This window comes from Schistocerca nitens, chromosome 8, assembly GCF_023898315.1.
Source record: "Schistocerca nitens isolate TAMUIC-IGC-003100 chromosome 8, iqSchNite1.1, whole genome shotgun sequence".
Classification (NCBI taxonomy): Eukaryota; Metazoa; Arthropoda; class Insecta; order Orthoptera; family Acrididae; genus Schistocerca; species Schistocerca nitens.
The window spans coordinates 34,548,613-34,570,643 of NC_064621.1; the positions used below are offsets into that span (position 1 = coordinate 34,548,613).

A 22,031-nucleotide genomic window follows, 5' to 3' on the forward strand; every position below is an offset into this window, starting at 1 on the left:
ATTCACGTCTGCAGCAGCTGCTATTTCGGCCCAGTCTACAATTTTTGCAATTGTATCTTTTTGTCAGGCTGGTGGTGTTCACCATCTCACAGCTTCCCTGTTTCATCATCAATCTAATGCTGAGGATAACCACATGGTTTGGCTGTTTAAAACTCAAGATGTGGAAGTACATACCCGGCAGGTCCCCTAAAGCTGCTTTAGACCTTTTTTTGAGTTTGTATCATTTCACTCTGGTGGGGAACAAGAGCCTGGTGGACATGCCACATGGATGCCAACCACAAACCCTCACGCACCTACTGCATCCGATGCCGTGCCTGTTGGCGTCACTGGCTCCTCGTCGGTTCCATCCAGGTGCAACTGTCTCGGCATGCGTTTTCAATCACTGAACTGGGTTCCTGCCATCACTGAGCATCGTCCACACTCCTGACAGGCAGACATCCCATCACTTCGACCAGCTGCAGATGTGCACGGTGGGGTCTGCTCTGAGGGCCCACCACCTCCCCTGCCTCTGCCAATGTCTGTTCCTGTGTCATAGATGGTCCAGTTTATGCCACAGCAGGGATCATTGCCTGACAGATGACTCTCTAGAGCTCCTGCCTCTGCCCCCACTCCTTGATCGCCATCACCTGTGCAGCCCCCGCTGCACCTGACACTGCCGCTGCTTCCGTTGTTGGTCCTGTGCGGCCATCGTCTTGGACGCCCCCGCTGACACCTCTGGTGCTGACTGCTGACCTCAATAAAGACATTGTTATGTAGATACCATCCCCAGTCCTACCCTATGGCCTCTCATGAGGGAGGGGGGATGGAGTGCCAGATCAACCCTCATCACTTTCAGCCCTATCGCCGGTGCCTACCCACCACATGCTGCAACAGCCGCCATCATCGGATGATGAAACAAATGTCAGTGCCGTCATTGGTGTTTTCCATGACCTTTAATCTCAGTGCCTTGTGGGATAATTGTTTTTTTTTCATGATGCTGGAGCTTTTTGGGTACCAATGCTTTTTTTCTAACCTGTACATTATCTGTACCACGTATTTTTCTGTCCCTAGTGTTTCTACGTATGTCTGTGTTTTTCCCACCCTCTAGAAGGCATGAGTGATGTATCTTGACTCATGACGTGCATGATTTCAGAGACTGCTTATCCATACAGTTCACAGGTGTGCTAATAGAAGCCACCAGGGTCAGCCCCTAGGCATGTTCTAGTGCGCGATTGCAAATGAGTACTCGGCCTATTCTTTAACCTATATTACTGTTGTAAGTTTTTGGAAGATATTAGGTCTTCTGACAAGCACACAGTTGGCACCAGTGTTCCACATACAGCAGCTAAAAGGTCTACAGATTTTTGATGTCCACATTAGTGTCCATTTGCTAGAAATAATTCTGTCAACTTCTCAATATTTTGGATGATAATCAGTTTTTGGAAAAACAATGATTAATCATATGATGCAGTGCCCTTACAAGCATGTTTGATGTGTCTTCTTAATATATACACCTTTTTATGTGTATAAACTTTAGTTTTTATTTATTTTAGTAAAGTGATGCAGTCACATATGCAGAATATTTTCTTTTTGTCTACTGTTCCATTTTTTATCCAAATTTTTTGCAAATGTCCCATTTTTCACGTGGAAAATCTGGCCACCCTATTATATACCCAATGGAGAAGTCTCCTTAAATGTCACAGGTAAGCAATGTGGTCAGAAGTAAGTGCGACAGTCAGTGCAATGTATTGCAGGATGGAATGTTTGCATAGAGTATACTAATGCATATAGTGGTGTACTGACCAATGGAGGATTGTTAGTCTAATGGACAATATCTTCTACTCCCAGACACACATCTCATATGGATTCACAATGATACAGCAGGAACATTTGCAACTTTTATAAATGACGAAAAGTAAATTCTTTGATTACCTGGAAACCATATGACAAGACCTCTGTCGAGCATTTCCTTTGTCACTGGATCCCAAATTTTTCGGAGTGTTGCAAGACGAGGTTTTGGATCGGAAAGACCAGCCATTTTGTGGCAAACTTCTTTTGCCTTGGGTCCTGACACACGCACTACAGCTACTCCACATTTCCCATGACCTGAGAAAAGAACAGTTTCAGTAGTAAAGATATAATAATGACGATTAATAACAAAGAAAGATGTGCTTCTATCTAATTGGCAGTTCAGCATTATAGCTAGACACACACAATGCTGGTAACTCAGTGTTAACTAAAGGCCTCTAGTATAAAAAGGTGAATGGCAAGTTTTTATAGTGTTGTAATGCATTTGCTATTGAATTAAAAGCTATTGAGAACTTTACAAGCAAATGCTTAAAGATATCTGCATTATCAGTTTAAGGAGCAGAGCAAACTGCACTATGAAGGAAAGGATATGGTGAACCTACAGACATTGTGCAGTGTGTAAAACCAGAAGTGAAACAGTGCAAAAATTTGGTTACTGCCTTGCTTTGATCACCTTGCCTTGGTCACATGACCTCAGTGAGCAAACACTTTTATATTTTGGAACATTACACAGCCTGTCTTATGCAAATACAGTAGGTTTCTTTGTTGAAACAGATTGTTACATTAGATGGAGAGATACTAAAATACAACAATGTAAACTATATTTATTTGAGATTGTCTTCAGTACTGTCAAACAGAAAAAAATTGTGATTTCTGTAAAAGGAAATTATTTTACTAGTACATAAGAAAGTTTTATTTTTTTATTTAATTTAATTTTTTTGTGGGGGGTTGGGGATGGTAACTGGGCACATGTAACGGGGAACTTGCAGTGAATCAGTCATTACATGTGTGTGAAAGTTATTGCAGCAGTACACAATTTTCCTGTTTAGGGTCCAAGGCTATGATTTAATACTGTGATACAGTGAAAATGGTGTGCTGAACATAGTAAATCCACATAATTAGTTGGATATAAAAATAAGTGAACCAAATACATATGTGGAACAACATGACCGAGACACTCAAATAGTACACACCAGGAGGAGGAATGAGGAAAGTTTAGAAGAATGTAGGACATATGGAAATTTTTATGAAGATTACTGGAGTCTACCAATAGGGAAAGAAGTCAAGAATGCTGTTATGTAAAAGGGGTATATGATATCAAAAGTTAATATCTAGATCTGAAAGATAATTATTAATATCAAAATTCACAACACTGTTGAAAAACTAAGAAAAACAGAGAAAAATGCATACAGAGTGGAAAATATTCACAATTTGCTACAAACACAAAAAGAATATTAAAACTGCATGTAAAAATTACACATATAATAACCTTCTGGATGTACTTACAAGTGAGTCTTCTCAAAAGTAATGGAGGAGGGACAGGCGGGGTGGGGGGGGGGGCGTGTTGGAGGGAGGCGGCAGATGACTGGAGAGTCACACTAAGTTGTCATTTAAATTTTTTGTATTCAAAAATTAATACAGAGTAGCAGGAGATGCTTAGTGTGGTGTCACCGCCAGACACCACACTTGCTAGGTGGTAGCCTTTAAATCGGCCACGGTCCGTTACTATAAATCGGACTCGCGTGTCGCCACTATCAGTGATTGCAGACTGAGCACCGCCGCACCGCAGGTCTAGCCTAGAGAGACTCCCTAGCACTCGCCCAAGTTGTACAGCCGACTTTGCTAGCAATGGTTCACTGTCTACATACGCTTTCATTTGCCGAGACGACAGTTTAGCATAGCCTTCAGCTATGTCATTTGCTACGACCTAGCAAGGTGCCATATTCAGTTACTACGTCTTCTGAACCGATAATATTGTGACTTATGTACCGTCAAGAGTGACGCTCATCATTAATGGATTAAAGTTAAGTATCACACTAGCTACGTCCGCTTTCTAAATTCTAATTCCTTTTCATGTTCCAGGCCTCACGTCAGTATAGTCCTTCCCTCCTCACGCCAGCCTGCGTGAGCTAAATCGCGTGCATTTCGGCCTCCTCTAGTAACACGGTGTTGGCACTTCTGCCAACTACAACATTGGCGACGAGTGTAAAAACGGTGTTCTTATCTATCCTACCCTGGTTTCATTGTGTCATGGCTTCGCCACAATCTCCAGATGTACTGTCCGAATTTTATCGCTTACAGACTCAGCAGACGCAGGCATTACTGGATGCCCTTGGACAGCTCGTCCAGGGTTAACATGCAATGCAAAACGATGCGGCAGCCGCCGCTCCACTGCTAACGCAGCCACAACACACCGTTGCACCGACTTTCTGACCTTTTGATGCTGCACTGGAAAGCTGGACGGAGTGGTCACGCCAATTTGGATTCCATTTCGCCGCCTACAGAATTCAAGGTAACGAGCGGCAGCCTTTTCTTTTGTCGTCCGTTGGGGTGCAAGCCTACCGTGTGATAGTCAAATTATTTCCCCGACACGACGTAGCAACTCTGTCCTACGAAGAAATTTTGTCTGCATTAGATGCATATTTCAAACAATCCATCAATGTAGTTGCGAAACGGTATACCTTCTTTCATACAAAACGTACGGCAGGTCAGACTAATCAGGAGTGGGTTGCAACCTTGCAAGGCCTTACTAGGGATTGTGCTTTTGAGTGTCAATGTGGACCCCCATATTCAGATACTATGGTACGCTATGCAATTGCACAGAACGTTTCTGATGTACGTATAAGGAAACAGATTTTGAAACTAGTCAATCCCTCCCTTCAACAAGTGATGGACACATTGGATCAGCAGGACACACATGACTTTGCTCAGGAATCATTTGAAACTTTGCCAGCCGTGTGTCAGGTTAACCGGCCCGCCGGGCGAACTGCATGGTGCAGTAAACAGCCCTCGCGCCCGGCCGCACAGCTGCCGCCAGGCACTCAGCCATGTGTGCCGCGCCGGCAAGCAAATGCAGTGCTTAAATCATGCCCGCGTTGCGCTATTAAACATTCGCATGAGAATTGCCCGTCACGCCAAGCTATTTGCTTTTACTGTACTAAAAAAGGGCATGTTCAGAGTGTTTGCCAGAAAAAGCTCAGATCGGAAATTCAAAAGCATTCCAGACTGTTTGCTTCGCGCCGGAATTGGCATCGAACCAAGGATACTCTGGCTTGCGAAACTTCGCCCATGGACATTCATGTCATTCATTCCACTCCGCTCAGTGCCACTATCTCTAACAGTGACTGTGTTCGTCCCACAAATAGTGTGCGTCGACATCGCCGGAACTCCCGTCAAGTTGCAAGTGATTTTGTACCAGTGTCAGTTTACGTTGCACGGGCAGTTGCTCTTGTCGTCAGGAGGACAATAAACTTTTTGTAGACTTTGACATTAATGGCAAAGTGATACCATTCCAGTTCGATACCAGAGCTGCAGTTTCACTGATCAATCAAGACACTTACGAACTGCTGGGCACACCTCCGTTGCGTTCCGCAAATGTTAAGTTAACTAGCTATTCAGGTCAAAAGATCCCTGTGTTAGGACAGTGCAGCCTTCTTGCAACATACAAAGGACAAACAAAACGTGTCATTTTACGTCCTTCATTCTTCTTCTGCAGTGAACTTGTTTGGTTTTGATTTATTTCAGTTTTTTAACTTGTCTATAGTGAATCAGGTCCTATCAGTCAACCAGACTGCGCCTTCAGACAGTGTTTCTTGTCTATGTGAAGAATTTTCAGACATTTTTGCACCGGGCCTTGGTTGTGCTAAGAACTATAAAGCACATTTGGAACTGAAAGTAAACGCGCAACCAAAATTTTTCAGAGTGCGCAATGTTCCCCATGCACTGCGTGATGAGGTTGCAAAAACATTACACGATTTCAGGCTTCTCTCTGGGCATCACCCTTAGTAATTTTGCCAAAACCTTCGGGAAAATTGAGACTTTGTGTGGACTTCAAGGCAACAGTGAATCCACAACTAGTGATTGCAACTTTTCCTTTACCCCGCCCGGAAGATCTTTTTGACAAACTGTGCCCAGGCATATATTTTTCGAAGTTGGGCTTCGCAGATGCGTACTTGCAAATACCGGTGGACGAAGAATCCCAGCACGTTTTAGTGGTTAACACGCATCTTGGTTTGTATCGATTCAAACGACTGCCATTTGGGTGTGCATCCGCCCCTGCATTGTTTCAGCAATATCTACAAACTGTTTGTGCGTTGGTCCCTACTGCAGCAAACTATCTGGACGATATTGTGATCTCCGGAAAGACGGAAGAAGAACATTTAGCCAATCTCAGAACATTATTTCAGGTCTTGCGACAAAATGGTCTTCGCTTATGGAAGGACAAATGTGTGTTTTTTGCTCGTGACTTGCCATACCTGGGACATGTCCTCAATGCCCAAGGCTTACATCCCAGTCCCACGCACCTCCGTGCCATACAAGACTTGCCTTCGCCCCAGAATTTGAAGCAGCTACAGAGTGTGCTGGGAAAAATAAACTATTATCACCAATATGTGCCGCATGCCTCTTCCATTTCAGCTCCGCTTCATCGCTTACACCGTAAAGGTGTTCCGTTCGTCTGGATGACGGAATGTGAACGCGCCTTTCGCCGATTGAAATCGGCGTTGCTTTCCAATACTTGCCTTATGCTATTCAATCCCCAGAAGCCCCTTTTGTTGATGGTGGATGTATCGGATTTTGGGATCGGTGCTGTGCTTGCGCACAAAGATGGCTCACATGATCGCCCTAGTGCCTTTGTGTCCAAATTGCTCTCGTATGCACAAAGAAATTATTCACAGATCGAGAAAGAAGCATTGGCGCTCATATTGTGTTACAAAGTTTCATGACTTTACCATAATCACAGGCCACAAACCGATGACATCGCTTTTTCATCCGAACAAGCCCGTACCTCCACGTACAGTGCAGAAATTCATTCGCTGGTCTATTTTGCTCTCGCAGTACCGCTACGATATCTTGTATCGGTCCACTGCTAAACATGGAAATGCCGATGCGTTGTCCCATTTGCCTGTTGCTGAGGATAGGGCATTCGATTCCTCCAAACGTGCTTGCATGTTCATTGATTCAGAAACCGATGACGTGGTCGAATCATTTCCGATTGATTTTCGTCGTGTAGCTACAGCCACAACTACCAACCCTGTCCTTGCTACCATTCTGCATTTTGTTGCTATGCAATGGCCCTTGTCAAAGTCACGGATCGGGGACCCGTTGGTTCGCCGCTTTTTTTTTGCTCACAAGGAGAGACTTTTTGTTCGACGTGGTGTTTTGCTGTTGCGTTTTGATAATGATCAGTCCAGGGTCGTGGTACCACGTTCGTTACAGTCCTCTGTCATAAAGCTTCTCCACCAAGGACATTGGGGTATAGTGAGAACGAACCAACTTGCTCGACAGCACTGCACTTGGTTCGGAATCGATGCCGCGATTATGCATATGTGCTCTTCTTGCATTGTGTGTGCCGAACGACAATCAGCTCCACCACGGAAATTCTTCGCATGGCCAAAAGCCACTTTCCCTTGGCAACGCTTACACATCGATTTTGCTGGTCCATTCTGGAATGCTTGATGGTTGGTTGTGATAGATGCATTCAGTAATTTTCCTTTTGTTGTCCGGATGTCTTCCACAACATCATCTGCCACCATCCAAGCGTTATCTGCTATCTTTTGTGTTGAAGGTCTTCCACAGACTATTGTTTCCGACAATGGCCCACAATTCATGTCCACAGAATTTCAGTCATTCTGCAAGGCCAATGGTATTCAACATCTGACATCCGCGCTGTTTTTGCCACAGTCAAACGGTGTCGCTGAACGATTGGTCAGGACTTTCAAGTCACAGATGTTGAAGTTCAAAGAGTCGCATTCTTGGGAGGATGCGTTATTGCTCTTTTTGTACTCGTATTGCCCCACGATGGTCGCTAGCCAGCTGAGTTGCTCCATGGTCGCCATCATCGAACCTTGATGTCTTTGCTACATCCGCCGCATCAGGTTCCTTTGCAGCGGCAGACACCTGCTTTTGCCCCAGGCGACGTTGTCTACTACCGCCACTCTCGAGGTTCACGGCGTTGGCTCAAAGGGCACATTCTTCGCTGCCTCACACGCGCTATGTATCTGGTTTTGGGGGCCTCTGGTGAGGTGTCCGGCATCTCAATCAGCTGCGCCTCTGTCGTCGCACGGGATCTGCCGGTCGCCGTCTGCTTTCAGCGACAGTGCCATCTGATCAGTGCCCCGGGGAACCCATCTACTGACTCGCCTCAGCCCCAGGTGTTATTGGCCTTCCATTTTGCCCCATGGCAATGCACCGCTGCCACCGCCGCCTGTTCTCCTGCCGGTGACGCCCGCAGTGGACGCCGGGTGCCCCTCTGGGTCACGTGCCGCTGATCGCTCCCCGTGACCAGTTGTTCTCTGACATGGAACTCTCGCCCGCTCCGGACCATATGTCGTCTTCGCCCGTCGGGTGCCCGGCCCGATGGAGGTCGACCCTTCGGCCCCTCCTCTCTCTTTATGGGGGCATACCCCGCATGTTGGCATGCACCCTGGAGCAGGTTTTCAGGCGTTCCCTAGCTCCCCGCAGTCCGAATGGCTGGGTGCGTGTGGCACAGCCTCACCTGTTGTTAGGCTCCCCACCTCGTCGCATACGTCAACATGGGGTCCTCCCCACAGCGGGCGGAGGCCTTATACCACCACCGTCCACCGATTTGCGGGGGAGGAATGTGGTGTCTCCGCCAGACACCACACTTGCTAGGTGGTAGCTGTGGTCCGTTAGTATATGTCAGACTCGCGTGTCACCACTATCAGTGATTGTAGACCGAGCGCCGCCACACGGCAGGTCTAGCCTAGAGAGACTCCCTAGCACTCGCCCAAGTTGTACAGCCGACTTTGCTAGCAATGGTTCAGTCTACATACGCTCTCATTTGCCGAGACGACAGTTTAGCATAGCCTTCAGCTATGTCATTTTCTACGACCTAGCAAGGCGCCATATTCAGTTACTACGTCTTCTGAACCGATAATATTGTGACTTAATGTACCGTCAAGAGTGACGTTCATCATTAATGGATTAAAGTTAAGTATCACACTAGCTATGTCAGCTTTCTAAATTCTAATTCCTTTTCATGTTCCAGACCTCACGTCAGTATAGTCCTTCCCTCCTCATGCCAGCCTGCGTGAGCTAAATTGCGTGCATTTCGGCCTCCTCTAGTAACACGGTGTTGGCACTTCTGCCAACTACTACACTTAGCAAAAATAATTTTAATAACTTTTAATTTTTTTAAACTTGTAGATGTCATTTGTTTGCAGATGACTATTTTTATAGGCACTTAGTTTACTCCCATGATTTTTATCTGTCACTTATTTCTTTCACCTTTGGTAATGATCGATGAAATGAAAAATTTCGAGTTACATTGTGGTTCGAAATCCACATTAAACTATAGGTCCTCCTATACATGGCCGGGTAAGTCAGTTCAAAGGCTGGAGGAAGGCAGTAGCACACCACCTCCAACACGACCACACCTGTAAAGCATTGCGGAGTTCAAAACAGTCTTCAGATTGATGAAAGCTTTCCTTTTTTAATTTAGCCCTTCAAGATATACAGTAATTTTAACTGAGAAACACAATGAACTATTAATGTAAATTCAAGCAATAATCAACAAGAGATTGGAATGAACACACAGAGCTTTCCTGTGTGTGGTCCTACTGGACATGGTAGGTGTATTCCTTGTTTCCTTTCTACTGAGGACTGATTCACTCACGCCATTTGCTTTTAGACCCGTTTCACACTGGGACATCGGTGACGGTCGCCAGTGATGGTCATCGGTGACTGTGGTGAACACTTCTGGATCACTGGTGTCCAACACCGCAGGTATTGCCAACTAGTTAGTGAAATGGACTCGTACAGAGGTAGCAACTAAATTTTGCACCTGTTTTATGGCCTGAAAAACAAGGTACTAAATTTGAAAAAATAATATACAACTTACCAGTTTTGTTTTTTCATCCATGCTCTTTTCATTGAAATCAGGCACAAACTTCAATATAATTTCTTGCCATGCATTCGTTTTCATCACTGTGTTGCTATAGTCATCGCTTTTCACATCCCAAATAGCAGGACGACTTTCTGCTTCACTTACAAAATCTTCTGTGTTAATCAAATCTAAACTCATAGCTACAGTGCGTACAGTATAATGTACAATGAACGTTTCGCGTCACTGTCTCAGAAATGACTGCCTGTCGGTTGGCAAATCTGCAGCACCGTGTCTGTTATCTGTGTCCCAGCGAAAATACTCCAATTGAAACTAATGCGTGTCTGGCGGTGACTGCTGTGAACACAGTGACCTTGTCCGTCACAAGTGGTGAGGGTGAGTCACTGCTGTGTCACAGTGGCTCAGTGAGGCAGTGTAGTGTCCCGGTGTGAATGCTCCAGTTGAAACGAATGTACCTTTGTCGGTGACCAATGCTGGTGACCATCACCAGTGTGCCAGTATGAAACGAACCTTAATGCATAACACAGATCAGGGTGTAATACACACAGCCATGCCAAGGTTGGGAGTAGCAAGAAAAATTGTATAAGGCAACAAATGTGAGACTTTTGTTTGTCAGCCTAATTACTTGAAGTTACCTGTAACAATTACTATTATTGCGTGCTTTGTGACGAAACACAGAATTGAGTAAATTATTATTTTGTATAATGTTAATGAATGGGAGGATAAAGTACACTATTTGTAGTAACCTTCCAGTTACGACAACTGCTGCAGCCGTATGTGCATGTCAACACTCAAACAACGGGCTACACAATGACCAACGTGGATGCTAACAGTAGTCACTTGGTCTGGCATGCGCATACAGTGTGACAACAGCTGCGTCTGCTGGAAAATGAATCTTTATAAGGACACATGCGGGCCTCTGAGCCCTTGGTTCAAATGTATCTTAGTCATGTAACTACTGTTTATATATTCGTGTTGTTACTCAATAAATTTGTTATTTTAAGACTGTGTGTTTCCTTGTGTTCCTAATTAGAACACTATTATTCTCACTTACTATCACATTTTTAAAACTAAAGTCAGCATTTAAGAAAGGGTTACATCTAATATTGGTTAAAATACATTTATTCTCTCTCTCTCATGTCCATCTTTTTGAAACATGGGTAAAATAAATGAAGGCTCACAGAAAGATGCAGAAAAGTGTGGCTGTCTGACCATTCCCAACGAACTAGAACTAGAAATCCCAACGACATATTAAAAACTCCTCATATTTTAGGGGGAAAGTTTGCTTGTCATAGAATCTCAAAATATGTAACTCATTCATTTCTTTATCACATAAATAAGGGCCATACCTGCAGGTTAGTTAGCTTCTACCTTCTTGCTTGATATACAAGATTGAAAATGTACCACGATCTATATGCCACTAGCACTACAATTTGGAGAGAGGGAAGGAAGGAAGATTTGGGTTCAATGTCCCATTGACATTCTGTGGTAATCCAGTGGGCTGCTACCAAGATGTTGGGTACCAGCCGACATATCCACCATCAACTGTCATTGCACGGTGGAAGTGTATGATGCAACAGTCATTCTGCATCTGGTGTCGCAAAGTATGGCTGCCAGGCTGAGACACCACATCTGAGCAAACATGCACAATAGCTGCACAGATACCTTCCAGCACCACCTACCTACCACACACTGTCAGTCTGTTCTCACGTATCTGCCATTCACTATCCATCTAAAACTGTACTGTACTGTAGTAGACTTGTCATGTGTCATACCAAGCACTGTATCTGTTGTTAACTTGGCCTGTAGAATCACTAAATGTACTTATTCTGGAGATGTTGCCTCATGTTTCTTTTATGTTGTGAGTTATAACAATTACAAGGATAGGGGAGGAAAAACTGTGCACTTCCAAAGGAACCATAATGGCATTTGCCTGAAGTGATTTAGAAAAATCATGGAAAACCTAAATCTAGATGGACAGATGTCGATTTGGGCCTTTGTCCTCCTGAATGCGAGTGCAGTTCAATTTGCCAAGTCTTCTTACTGATGCGAGGAGCTACATGTTACCAGACTGTGTCCTACATAGTGATGGATGAGAAGGACCTCATTTACATTGTGAGGCCAGGAGGCTGGCTTTACTAGCAGCAGTTTATTATCTGTCATTTACAGCCACTCTTCATTCCATCTACACAGGACTCAATACTACAACAGCAAAGTGATAACATAGGAGGATGGTGGGTTTAACCACCAATTATCAATGCCTACCTCCTTGGCTGCTAATCTGCTAATTTATTTCCTTGAATTCTCAAGCAAAATTACTAATTTCCCTGCTTCTGTAGGGGAGAAGACCATTCTGGATTACTTTATCAGCTGAGTACAGTTATTGTATAAAATGGAGGACACTCAATTAGTCATGCCAGGCATGGATTTTACAGCCCAAATGCATCTCATCTTTTATAGCCCTCTCAGGATTGCATATATGAGGGTCTGTCAAAAAGTAATGCCTCCTTTTTTATTTTTTTTTTATTTGTTAAGAATTTCAAATGCAACTACATAGGTTGAAAAATACAACACTGATGGTGAATTTATAACTTCTCAATATAATCTCTCTACATTTTCAAAGATTTTGTCCATCTTTCAACAAGGGCATGTATCCCAATATGGTAAAACCTACGGTCTTGCTTTCAAAGCCATCGATGTAAGGATGTTTTCGTTGCTTCCTCATTTTCAATGTGAATCCCATGATGAGCTTCTTTTAGAGGAACAAACAGATGAGCCACAATGGCGTTTGGAATCCGCACACTGTGTGTGCTGGAATCATTTGGTGTGGAGCAAGTACGACCCCAAATATAAGGTTTTAACCATCCTCCACCCTGGTAACTGGAGAGGTCAGAGTAATTTTAGATCTGGTGCATTACAGGAGAGATTGCACTCCTGCTCCATTTTAATGCAATATTTTCTGCCATTTTATCTGAACACCACACACCACAACTACGTAGCTGTTTTTATCAATGAGTCAAAACGGGGGAATTCTGTTGGTAGCTCTGTTGTTTTCTCATATCGTCTCCCCAAGGTCCAACTGCCTTGTCCTCAAGGTTCGACTGCTTCAAGACTTCACTGCCTTTGATGAGGAATTAAAACACAATCATGTGGGCACTGGAGCAGGTGAGACGTTTTTCCAGTGCTAAATTTCTTGTCCGTTCTGATTCTCCGAGTCCCCTCCATTCTCTGAATTGTTTGTACCCAGCAAATAAAGTAGTCCAGACTATCCAAGATGTTCCCCTCCAACTACAACAACTGGTGAAGGAGGTATCTTTCTGCTGGATACCAGGGCACATGGGAATTGTGGGGAATGAAAATGTGGATCTAGCAGCCAAGGATATAGGACATGATACTGTTTATGGCTACGGCAAAGAGGGTAGCTTAAATTGATCTGACAGTGTGTCACCAACTTGAATCATAAAAAACCGCTATGACGGGAAAGACTATAAAAACCCCACTGATGCAGTTGTTAAGAATACTGTGTTTCCAAGTAGTGCCATACGCCTTACTAACATAAAAGAAGGTGCTAATATAGCAATATTTACATATGAAAGACAGCTGAAGAGCAGCCTTTAGCAGGTCAGGTTGTTGACAATAGACCGAGATCCCCGCAATCCACACTGACAGTGGCTAAGGAGTTGCCTGGTCTCTAACAACCAGACCAGACGACAGTTAACCATTTGTCCCAGGCTCTTTCCTACAAAGCTCATTAAGGTGATACTCCCATAATTACAGGAAGATGTCCCATCATTTCCTGGTTTGAGCAGAGGTATCAGAATTGCCTTCCTCCATGAATTGGGAAAGTTGCCTGTCTGCCATATGAAATTAAAAAATTTGAAGAGGATTTCCTTTGATGTCACTGGCAAATGTTGAAGCATGCAGTACTGGATTTAGTCCTGACTGGGTGCAGTGTCACAAGTTTGAGACAGTGCCAATTCAAGCTTCCTCATGGGGAAAGGGGAGTTGGAACTCAGAAGAGTTGGATCTGAAATCCTACTTACCTCTCTCTACAGTCGCATGATAGGAATGAAAAGCCGGATCCTGGCTTGCATTGGAGTAATTTTTGCAAAATGCTCAGCCATACTTTTGTAGAAGAAGTGGAACAGTTGATGGACTCCAGGAACGCTTCCCATGACCTTTTGCTACTCTCTCTAGTGAAGTGTCGAGCTTTGGCCCTCACAACTTGAAAGGCCCTGAGGTCGTCTGCTGTCGGTCGACATTTAAAATGTCGAAGAGCTGCACACCTGTCCCAGATTGCTGAATGGCACTCATCTGTCCACCAAGGAACAGGCCGCCTCCTAAGACGACCTGAGGGCTTTGCGATGGGATAAGTCAGCGGCACGATGGATCACTTGTGTGATGTGGTCCACCCTTCCTCGGATGCTGCCATGGTGTTCAAGCACAGACAACTGGCTGAGCAGCATCCAGTTAGCCCTGCCGACCATTCATTTTGGTGGCTTCTCTTACGGTAGTGCTCCATCCAGTAGGTGAATGCAGAGTGGTCACTGGAATGAAGGTCGTCAATGACCTCCCACTGAACACAGCCTGTGGGGACAGGAGAGCAGAAAGAGAGGTCGATGGCTGAGAATGGCTCATTAGCAGGACAGAAATGAGTGTGAGTACCCGTGCTAAGGATGTACAGCTCGTGAGATGTCGTGGGGCTCTCCAAAATCTGACCTCGAGGGCAAGTAGAGGCTGAGCCCCACAAGACATGATGGGCACTGAAGTTTCCCAGGAGAAGAAATAGTCAGGGAAGTTGTTCTATGAGATCTATGAGAGTCTCAGAGTCTACTGCAGAGATAAAAACAGTGAACAAACAGTGATCCTCCAACACACATGAATTTCAACTGCAACTGCTTGCAGGTCAGTAGCCAGTGGGAGAGCAGAGGAGTGGTGTGCATTAGTGGCAAACACTGTGACAAGCCCCAGGCACATGTGAGGGGGAATGAAGGGGCTGCCTGGATCCGAGCCATCTAACTCCATGATGTCCTCCTCATCAGCCGGACATGCCAGAATGACGTCTAACAGTGCCCAGGACCAATTTTGACCTGAACATCAGAATCCTTTCCCTGCACTCTGTCCCTTCGATGATGATGGGGAATGGAGGCTTTGAGACGCACTCTACTTTTTTTGCACCTTCTGGATGCTCACAGTGGAAGTATTGATCTTACCTGTTGCAGCTGCATGGATTGCTTTGTCCTTACTCTTTTTTCCTTAGCATGTACATGTGCAAGTACGGGTGCATTTGGTGGATACAGGCATGCTGGACGACCTCTGCCTCGAAGTGTCCACCATGGGAACAGGTTTCTGCACCGTGGAAGAATATGATGTGGCAAAGACAGGGGGTTTTGTTACCTTATATTCTTTTTTGGCTTCGGCATAGGGGAACTACTTGGTCACTTTTGTTTCCCATATTTTGCGTTTCTCAGCAAAAACAGGGCAGTCTTGGCTCCAGACTAGATGGCTTCCAGAGCAGTTGATGCAGATCACTGGAGATGGACAGTCAGTTCCAGCATCATGGACTGGTTTTCTGCACTTCCCACAGGTAACATCACCTCCACAACTCACAGTTGTATGGCCAAAGCATTGGCATTTATAGCACTGCATAGGGTTTGGTATGTAAGGCCGAACTGTAAGTTGAAGGAACCCTGCCATAATATGTTAGGCAGTGCTGAAGAACTGAATGTGACAAAGAGAGTGGCGGTCTTCTCAGTCTCTCCATTATTCCTTCGTGTTTGATGCTCAACATCGACTATCCCCTGCGATGCCCATTCTTGATTCAGCTCTGCTAGGTCCATAACCATGATATCGTGGCACTTGCATCTCAACAACAATGTCATATTCACTCACTTTGTGTGATTTCTTTGGAAGAGCCATCTGCTTTGACCTGCTAATTTCGACTAAATGGGAGTCATTATGCAGTCGTTTTATAAATTTTAAACTGCCAGCAAGTCCTTCCAACCCCTTATGGATATAAAAGGGGGACATCTGTGAAATGTCCCCTCCTTCCTCTTAAACAACAGAAATACATTATGATTTATGACCCTGTGAGTCCTGTTATTAAAGTCCAACAGATTCTTACTATCTTGAAGGCTAGCTTCCCTCACTCTTTAGGATGAATAGGTGTGAGTACTCCCAGGTGGTACACCCTTCCCACTGGGAGGAGAAGAAAATGATTTCAAGGGTTCTATCTTGGTTCCCTGAGCAGCCAGGCAAATAAGGGCCCTCTCAGATAGAGCCTCGTTTTTCTGAGTAAGCCTTTTACAACTGAGGTGTGCAAGGTTCCCCAGAAGTTGCTCACTGACAACTATTCCCCATAAATAGCTATGCATCTCATCAGTGCACAGCACACCTTGAGATTGAGTTGTGTGTATTTTTTTTTTTTTAATTTTTTTTTTTTAAATAGAGGTTTTTACCATCTTCGTGATCAGGTGGTCAAGCCACAGTCCTCATTCCCTGTGACACACAATGTTCCATCGCCATGCCACATGGTGGCCACCGAAGTATGCCCAGAGCTTACAGTGACAGAGGACCAGAGGCACTTACCAGTCCCCAGCTCAGGAATCCAGGGGTCACCATGCCTGTGCTCAGCAAACGAATGCTGAGTCACTGAGTGACAGTTACCAATGCAGCAGATGGGAGAAGAAGCTTTGCAGAACAGTGCCAAATTCAAATTTTTTACTTAAAGTTTAAGGAAGAAAAAATAGGGAGGCATTACTTTTGACTGAACCTCAAAATTTTGCAAAAAACACAGTAAGCCTGTTTTGTTGCTGGACCTTGGGACCATGATTGGGAAAAACCACAGAATAGCCCTGCTAGGGTCCACCTGTGAGTACTGCAATACAGATAGTAGAAATACTCATTTAGATAAGATGGACTATATGAATACAGGCAGCTGAGCACAAAAACTTCATTAATGGGGTATTAGAGTTTACTGTGCCTTCAAGTAGTATAGTACACCTTTATGGGAAAAAGGTGCCAATTAAATGCTACCTTCATAAGAAAGTCTGTTGTATTTCTGGCTCAGTTATGTCAAACTGTTAACTGGGGCATCGATATGTCTTGAACCTACATTGAGAGCAACTAAATAGTTGTCTGGTTTCTACTATCCAGATCACAAGAGATGTTCGACCATTTGCTCCATGGTATTTTGTACGCAGATCGTTCAGGTAATTCTTCTCTAACTACTTCAGCTCATTCCATCCTCCTCAGGTTTGAAGATGGGAACTAAAATTGCCTCCTTCCAAGAGTTGAGAAATTGTCATGTGTGCCATATTCTATTAAAAAGTTACAGAGGGATTTTCTTTGGTTCGTCGTCAAAGTGATTTTGAATGCAATACTTGATTCAGCTGTGTCTAGGTGCAGAATCACGAGCCACAGACATAGCTGAATACAGCTTCCACATGGAAAGATGGCATTTATAGCATTTGGAATTCCTAGATCTGACGTCCAATGCATCTGGATCTCTAATGCAGTCTCTGAGCTATTACTTCTTAGGATGGGTCTTCTTGTGACCTATCAGTAAACAATTAATGTGGGATGGTTTGATAGTATTTGACCTGCCCTTTTATGTTTATTTGCTTGGTATTTGCCTTTCAGCTGCATTGTTGCCAGTGATGGCCATTTTGGCTAACAACATTTTGCACTGCTCTTCGTTGTGATGTCATTACTCTTCTGAAACTCTGAAGGTCAACCCAAAACAAACAGTGTGCGATGATCACTAAAGGAATCATTCTCCTTCACGACAATGCATGACCGCATACTGTGAACTGAATGAAGGAAAAATCTGACCTTTTTGCTGACGGATTTTTCAACATTCTCCATGTAGTCTGGACTTGGCACCAAGCAAGTCTCTTCTCTTTCCCAAGCTGAAGCTCTCACTGACTACTTGGTACTTCACAACTGATGATGAGCTGAAGACTGCTGTCAACAACTGGCTTAGGCACCAGGAAGCATTATATTTTGATGATGGGATAAAGAAACTGGTGACATGGTACGACAAATGTTTAGGCGATAAGGCAAAGTTGGCTAACCTGGCAGAGATGGAACTCACAGAAAGTGAAGATAGCCAGAAATATTTTTTATTACATGAAATCACACAGCAAAAGTCATTTGTGGAGTGAAGCATATTTTTGACAAAAACACATTTTTTTACAGAATCTTCATACACAAACTCAGTAAATTACTCTTCCAAGACTACTCTTCAGAGACCCTAAAAGAAAATTGGCTTACAATGACAAGAAAAGCAGTCAGATCCTAGTACAATACTTTGAATGCCTTCTTGATTATGAAATTCAACAATTGAAATACACTTTCGAAGAAATGTCACAAACCAAGCCACTCATCTTCACTCACAAAACATTGAAATCTAGCAGATCACGCAGGTCCTAAAGAATAACTAAGCATTAGGTGAAGCTGTAATAATTGACATATTCTGGAAGAGTGCACATGAAAAACCCTATGACAGGCTAACAGAGATTATTCATGAAATTCAGGAAACAGAAAGAGTGTCAAGTGGGTGGATGTCAGGAATCAGTCCTGATTCAAACTCTGTTCAGAATGGTGATAAATCTGACCTGAACAACTATTCATCTTGACAACATACCAGGGCTTCTTAAAAGCCTTTCAGACCTGGATGAGGAACAACATGATTCACAACTGGAAAAATATCAAGGAGGATTTAAGGAAACAACACTCTTCTACAGAGTGAGCAGCAAACACTATTTCACAGGGTACTGAAAGAAGCAGGCTAATATAAGAAAACAAAAGCCGTTATCCCACAGACCTTGATGGCACCACCCACAAAGTGAAATATGCAAGGGGACACAGTCTCACTTTCACTTTTCAGTGTATGGTGCAGAAAAAGAATCTGTGAGTGGCACACAAATTACATAATGACGTGATGAGAAATGGGGCCACAATGAACTAGACTGACAGTCGACTTCTTAGCTTTTGCAACTGATCTAGTTGTCTTTTCTGATCCCTAGGCGCACACACAAAACACAAATCAATGAACTCAATACTCAAAAGTGGTCACAACATGGCTCCAGCTCTCATTCGAGACAACAGAGTTTATAACAAACATCACACCAGTGCCCAGAGAGCTGAAAAGTTCAAGTATCTAGGAGACTGGATGCAGTCAAACATCACTGGAAAACAACCCTTCAGATCTAAGATCAATAAAATGGAAATGACATACCAACTGTCTGAGTGTGTTTACAACACATGATCCAATTTTTTTTTTTTTAGATAGGGTATTCTAGAATAATATCAAACCTAAGCATCAACAATATCAGCAAATCACAGTTTGGGTTTCAGAAGGGTTGCTCAACTGAGAATGCCATTTATATCTTCACCAAATTTTAGAAGCATTAAATAATAAAATAGCACCAACTGATATAGCTAACAAAAAGAATGCAGAAAGTTGCACTTAACAATATAAGGAAAAGTTAGGTTGCTACTTACTGTAAAGATGACATGTCAAGTTGGACAGGAACAATGAATGTTACATTGGACAGGGGCAATGAAGACACTTATGCATTAGCTGTAAGCCACAGCCTTTGTCGGAAAATGAAACACACAAGCATTCATTCACACAAGGAAGCACACCTCATGCACACATGACTGCCATCTCTGGCACCTAAAACCAGAGCAACCTGCGAGAATAAAGGGTTCATGCTTATGCTCAAAGGAAGGCAAGGCTGAGACAACATACTTCACAGCTGGCCAAAACAAAACAAGAATAACAATAGTATTAAAAATATAATAATACAACTCCCAGAAAAAATTATAAGTTGGACAGAGACAAGCAATCAAGAATTCACATAAAAGTTGGAAACTTTAAATCAGGAGAACTGGTAATAGCTACAAGAGGCTATAGAAGAGCAGCTCAGGAGGCTGCCCCACTCACAAAATCGAGAAAGCATGCATGGTGGGAAGCAGAATAGATCCAAAAGTAGAACTGAGACAGGTTGCTTGGCAGAAATGGAATTGCCAAAAAACTTAAGAGAATAAGGAATCTTTCTAAATAAGAGAAAATCTGCATCAAAAACTATCTTCCTATTTCATAAGAATCAGGTGGTACAGATTGGCTTCTGAAACACAAACACATGTAAATAACTTGTTTAAAACCTTCAGGCACAATCTGAACAAATAACCCCCCCCCCCCCCCAAAAAAAAATCCCTCCAAAGAGAAATGAGACAACAGAGATGAAGATAATTGCCAGATTCATCCATTGTGTGCCTTTATAGCCACTGGACCACAGGCTCCTCTGTTTTGTCTGCAATGGCAGCACCAGTTGTGCACCTCCAGAAGGGCTGTCAAGGATGGTGATGGGAAGAGCTGTGGACATTGGTTCAAAAATGGCTCTGAGCACTATGGGACTTAACATCTATGGTCATCAGTCCCCTAGAACTTAGAACTACTTAAACCTATCTAACCTAAGGACAGCACACAACACCCAGTCATCACGAGGCAAAGAAAATCCCTGACCCCGCCGGGAATCGAACCCGGGCGTGGGAAGCGAGAACGCTACCGCATGACCACGAGCTGCGGACTGGACATTGGTGGTGGGAGGCGAGGGGATGGGGGACATCAGAACAAATGCAGGGGCATTCGGTAGCACTTAAAGCTTGGAAAAAAGACAGTTTTGACGTGGTCCCTAGTTGGGCAAAAAAACAACAACAGAATAATAAAACTATGATTTGTTTTGAAAAGAGATGTATCAGAGCTACAATTTGTTTTATTTATTTACTTATCTATCTTCTTTTAATTTGCAAATAGTTTTGAGGCTGTAGCCCCATTCTCAAGCAATCATTCCTGCCAACAGCCAAGCCATATGGCTGGGATTCAGCATCACCACTGATCACAGCCATACTAAAATTGCATACAAATACATAGATCAGAGAGTATAACATTAAGATATTGTTGGAGAAAATGAATGAGCAGCTTCAACTCACAGGCATAAACAAATATGGACTGTTTCATTCAAATATTATGAAATCTGAATCTGGTAACATACTCTGCTGTACAAGCTTTCCGATCTCTACCATGGACTTTGGGTAATTCTGTATAGAACAAAAGTTTGACGAGAGAAAAGATTTATAGATGAATGATTTGTCATGGACCACAAACAATTGTTCCAGAAGTCCACTGAAAATCTAAATTCATCTCTGTATTCTGCAATCACCATACAGTATGAAAGAAGGCACTTTTTAGTGCATCAGATATTAAGGTTGCTTCCTGATCCACTCACAGATATAACATAGGAAGCATGACTGCTGGACAACTTCTGTATGAGGTTTGGTTAGTCTAATCTGATCTTTACAATCTCTAGGTGATCAAAATATGGGGGTTGGAGATTATTCATAGTTTCTGCCTTGAAACTATGGTTCTTGGAATTTTCTAAGCAATTTTCAAGTTTTTTTTCTTCAAGTATGTGGCAGATGAGATATTTAATTGTTTCTATTAAATTCTCTCACCAGCAATGTGAAATGGTAAACATTTCCAATACCATTCTCTGTGTTTGATGTCTTGTTTTAGACCAATGCCATTTTTCCAAAATTAATTATTATTTATTTTTCAATGCAGTCTCCTTACAGGGGTTTGTCAGGCTCTCTAAACTATACCTCCATTTCAAAGGTGACCACCTAATCTAATTTGAGCAAAATTTTTTACCTGTGTAACATTCATTCTCAATTGGGAAGAAGTAGTAATCTTAGGGGGGCCACATAAGGTCAATAAGGGGGAGTATGACAGCAATTCATGCAAGTCTTGTGGCAACAACTCTACGTGAAATGTGCTGCTGTGTTACTGTAATGAAACAATATTTTCTTCTTCACCATGTGTGGCAGTTTCTCCCTCAATTTTTTGTCGGAGTGGTCCAATATTTCACTATAGCACTGTCTAGTGATAATTTTGCTTCTTCTAAGAATCTATTAGTATGGTGCCCTTTGTATCCCAAAAAGTGATCACCATTATTTTTCTGACTTATGTGACAGTCATAATTTTCTCTGGAGCAGAACTGCGAGTAGCAACCCATTATTTTGATTTTTGCTTCATGTCTAGGGTATAATACTGAATCTAAGTTTTAAAGATGGTGACAACTTGACACAAAAA

The 22,031-nt window shown here is 43.3% G+C and overlaps 1 protein-coding gene across 3 annotated transcripts in view; it reads right to left on the reverse strand.

Moving 5' to 3' along the window:
* LOC126198961 (tRNA modification GTPase GTPBP3, mitochondrial) overlaps positions 1 to 22,031 on the reverse strand; it is a 145,501-nt gene that overhangs the window by 117,896 nt on the left and 5,574 nt on the right. For all 3 annotated transcript variants that reach the window (XM_049935611.1, XM_049935610.1, XM_049935609.1), the window contains exon 2: positions 1,912 to 2,085. In XM_049935611.1, coding sequence (XP_049791568.1) covers positions 1,912 to 2,085 — 174 coding nt within the window. The remainder of the gene's footprint in view (positions 1 to 1,911; positions 2,086 to 22,031) is intronic.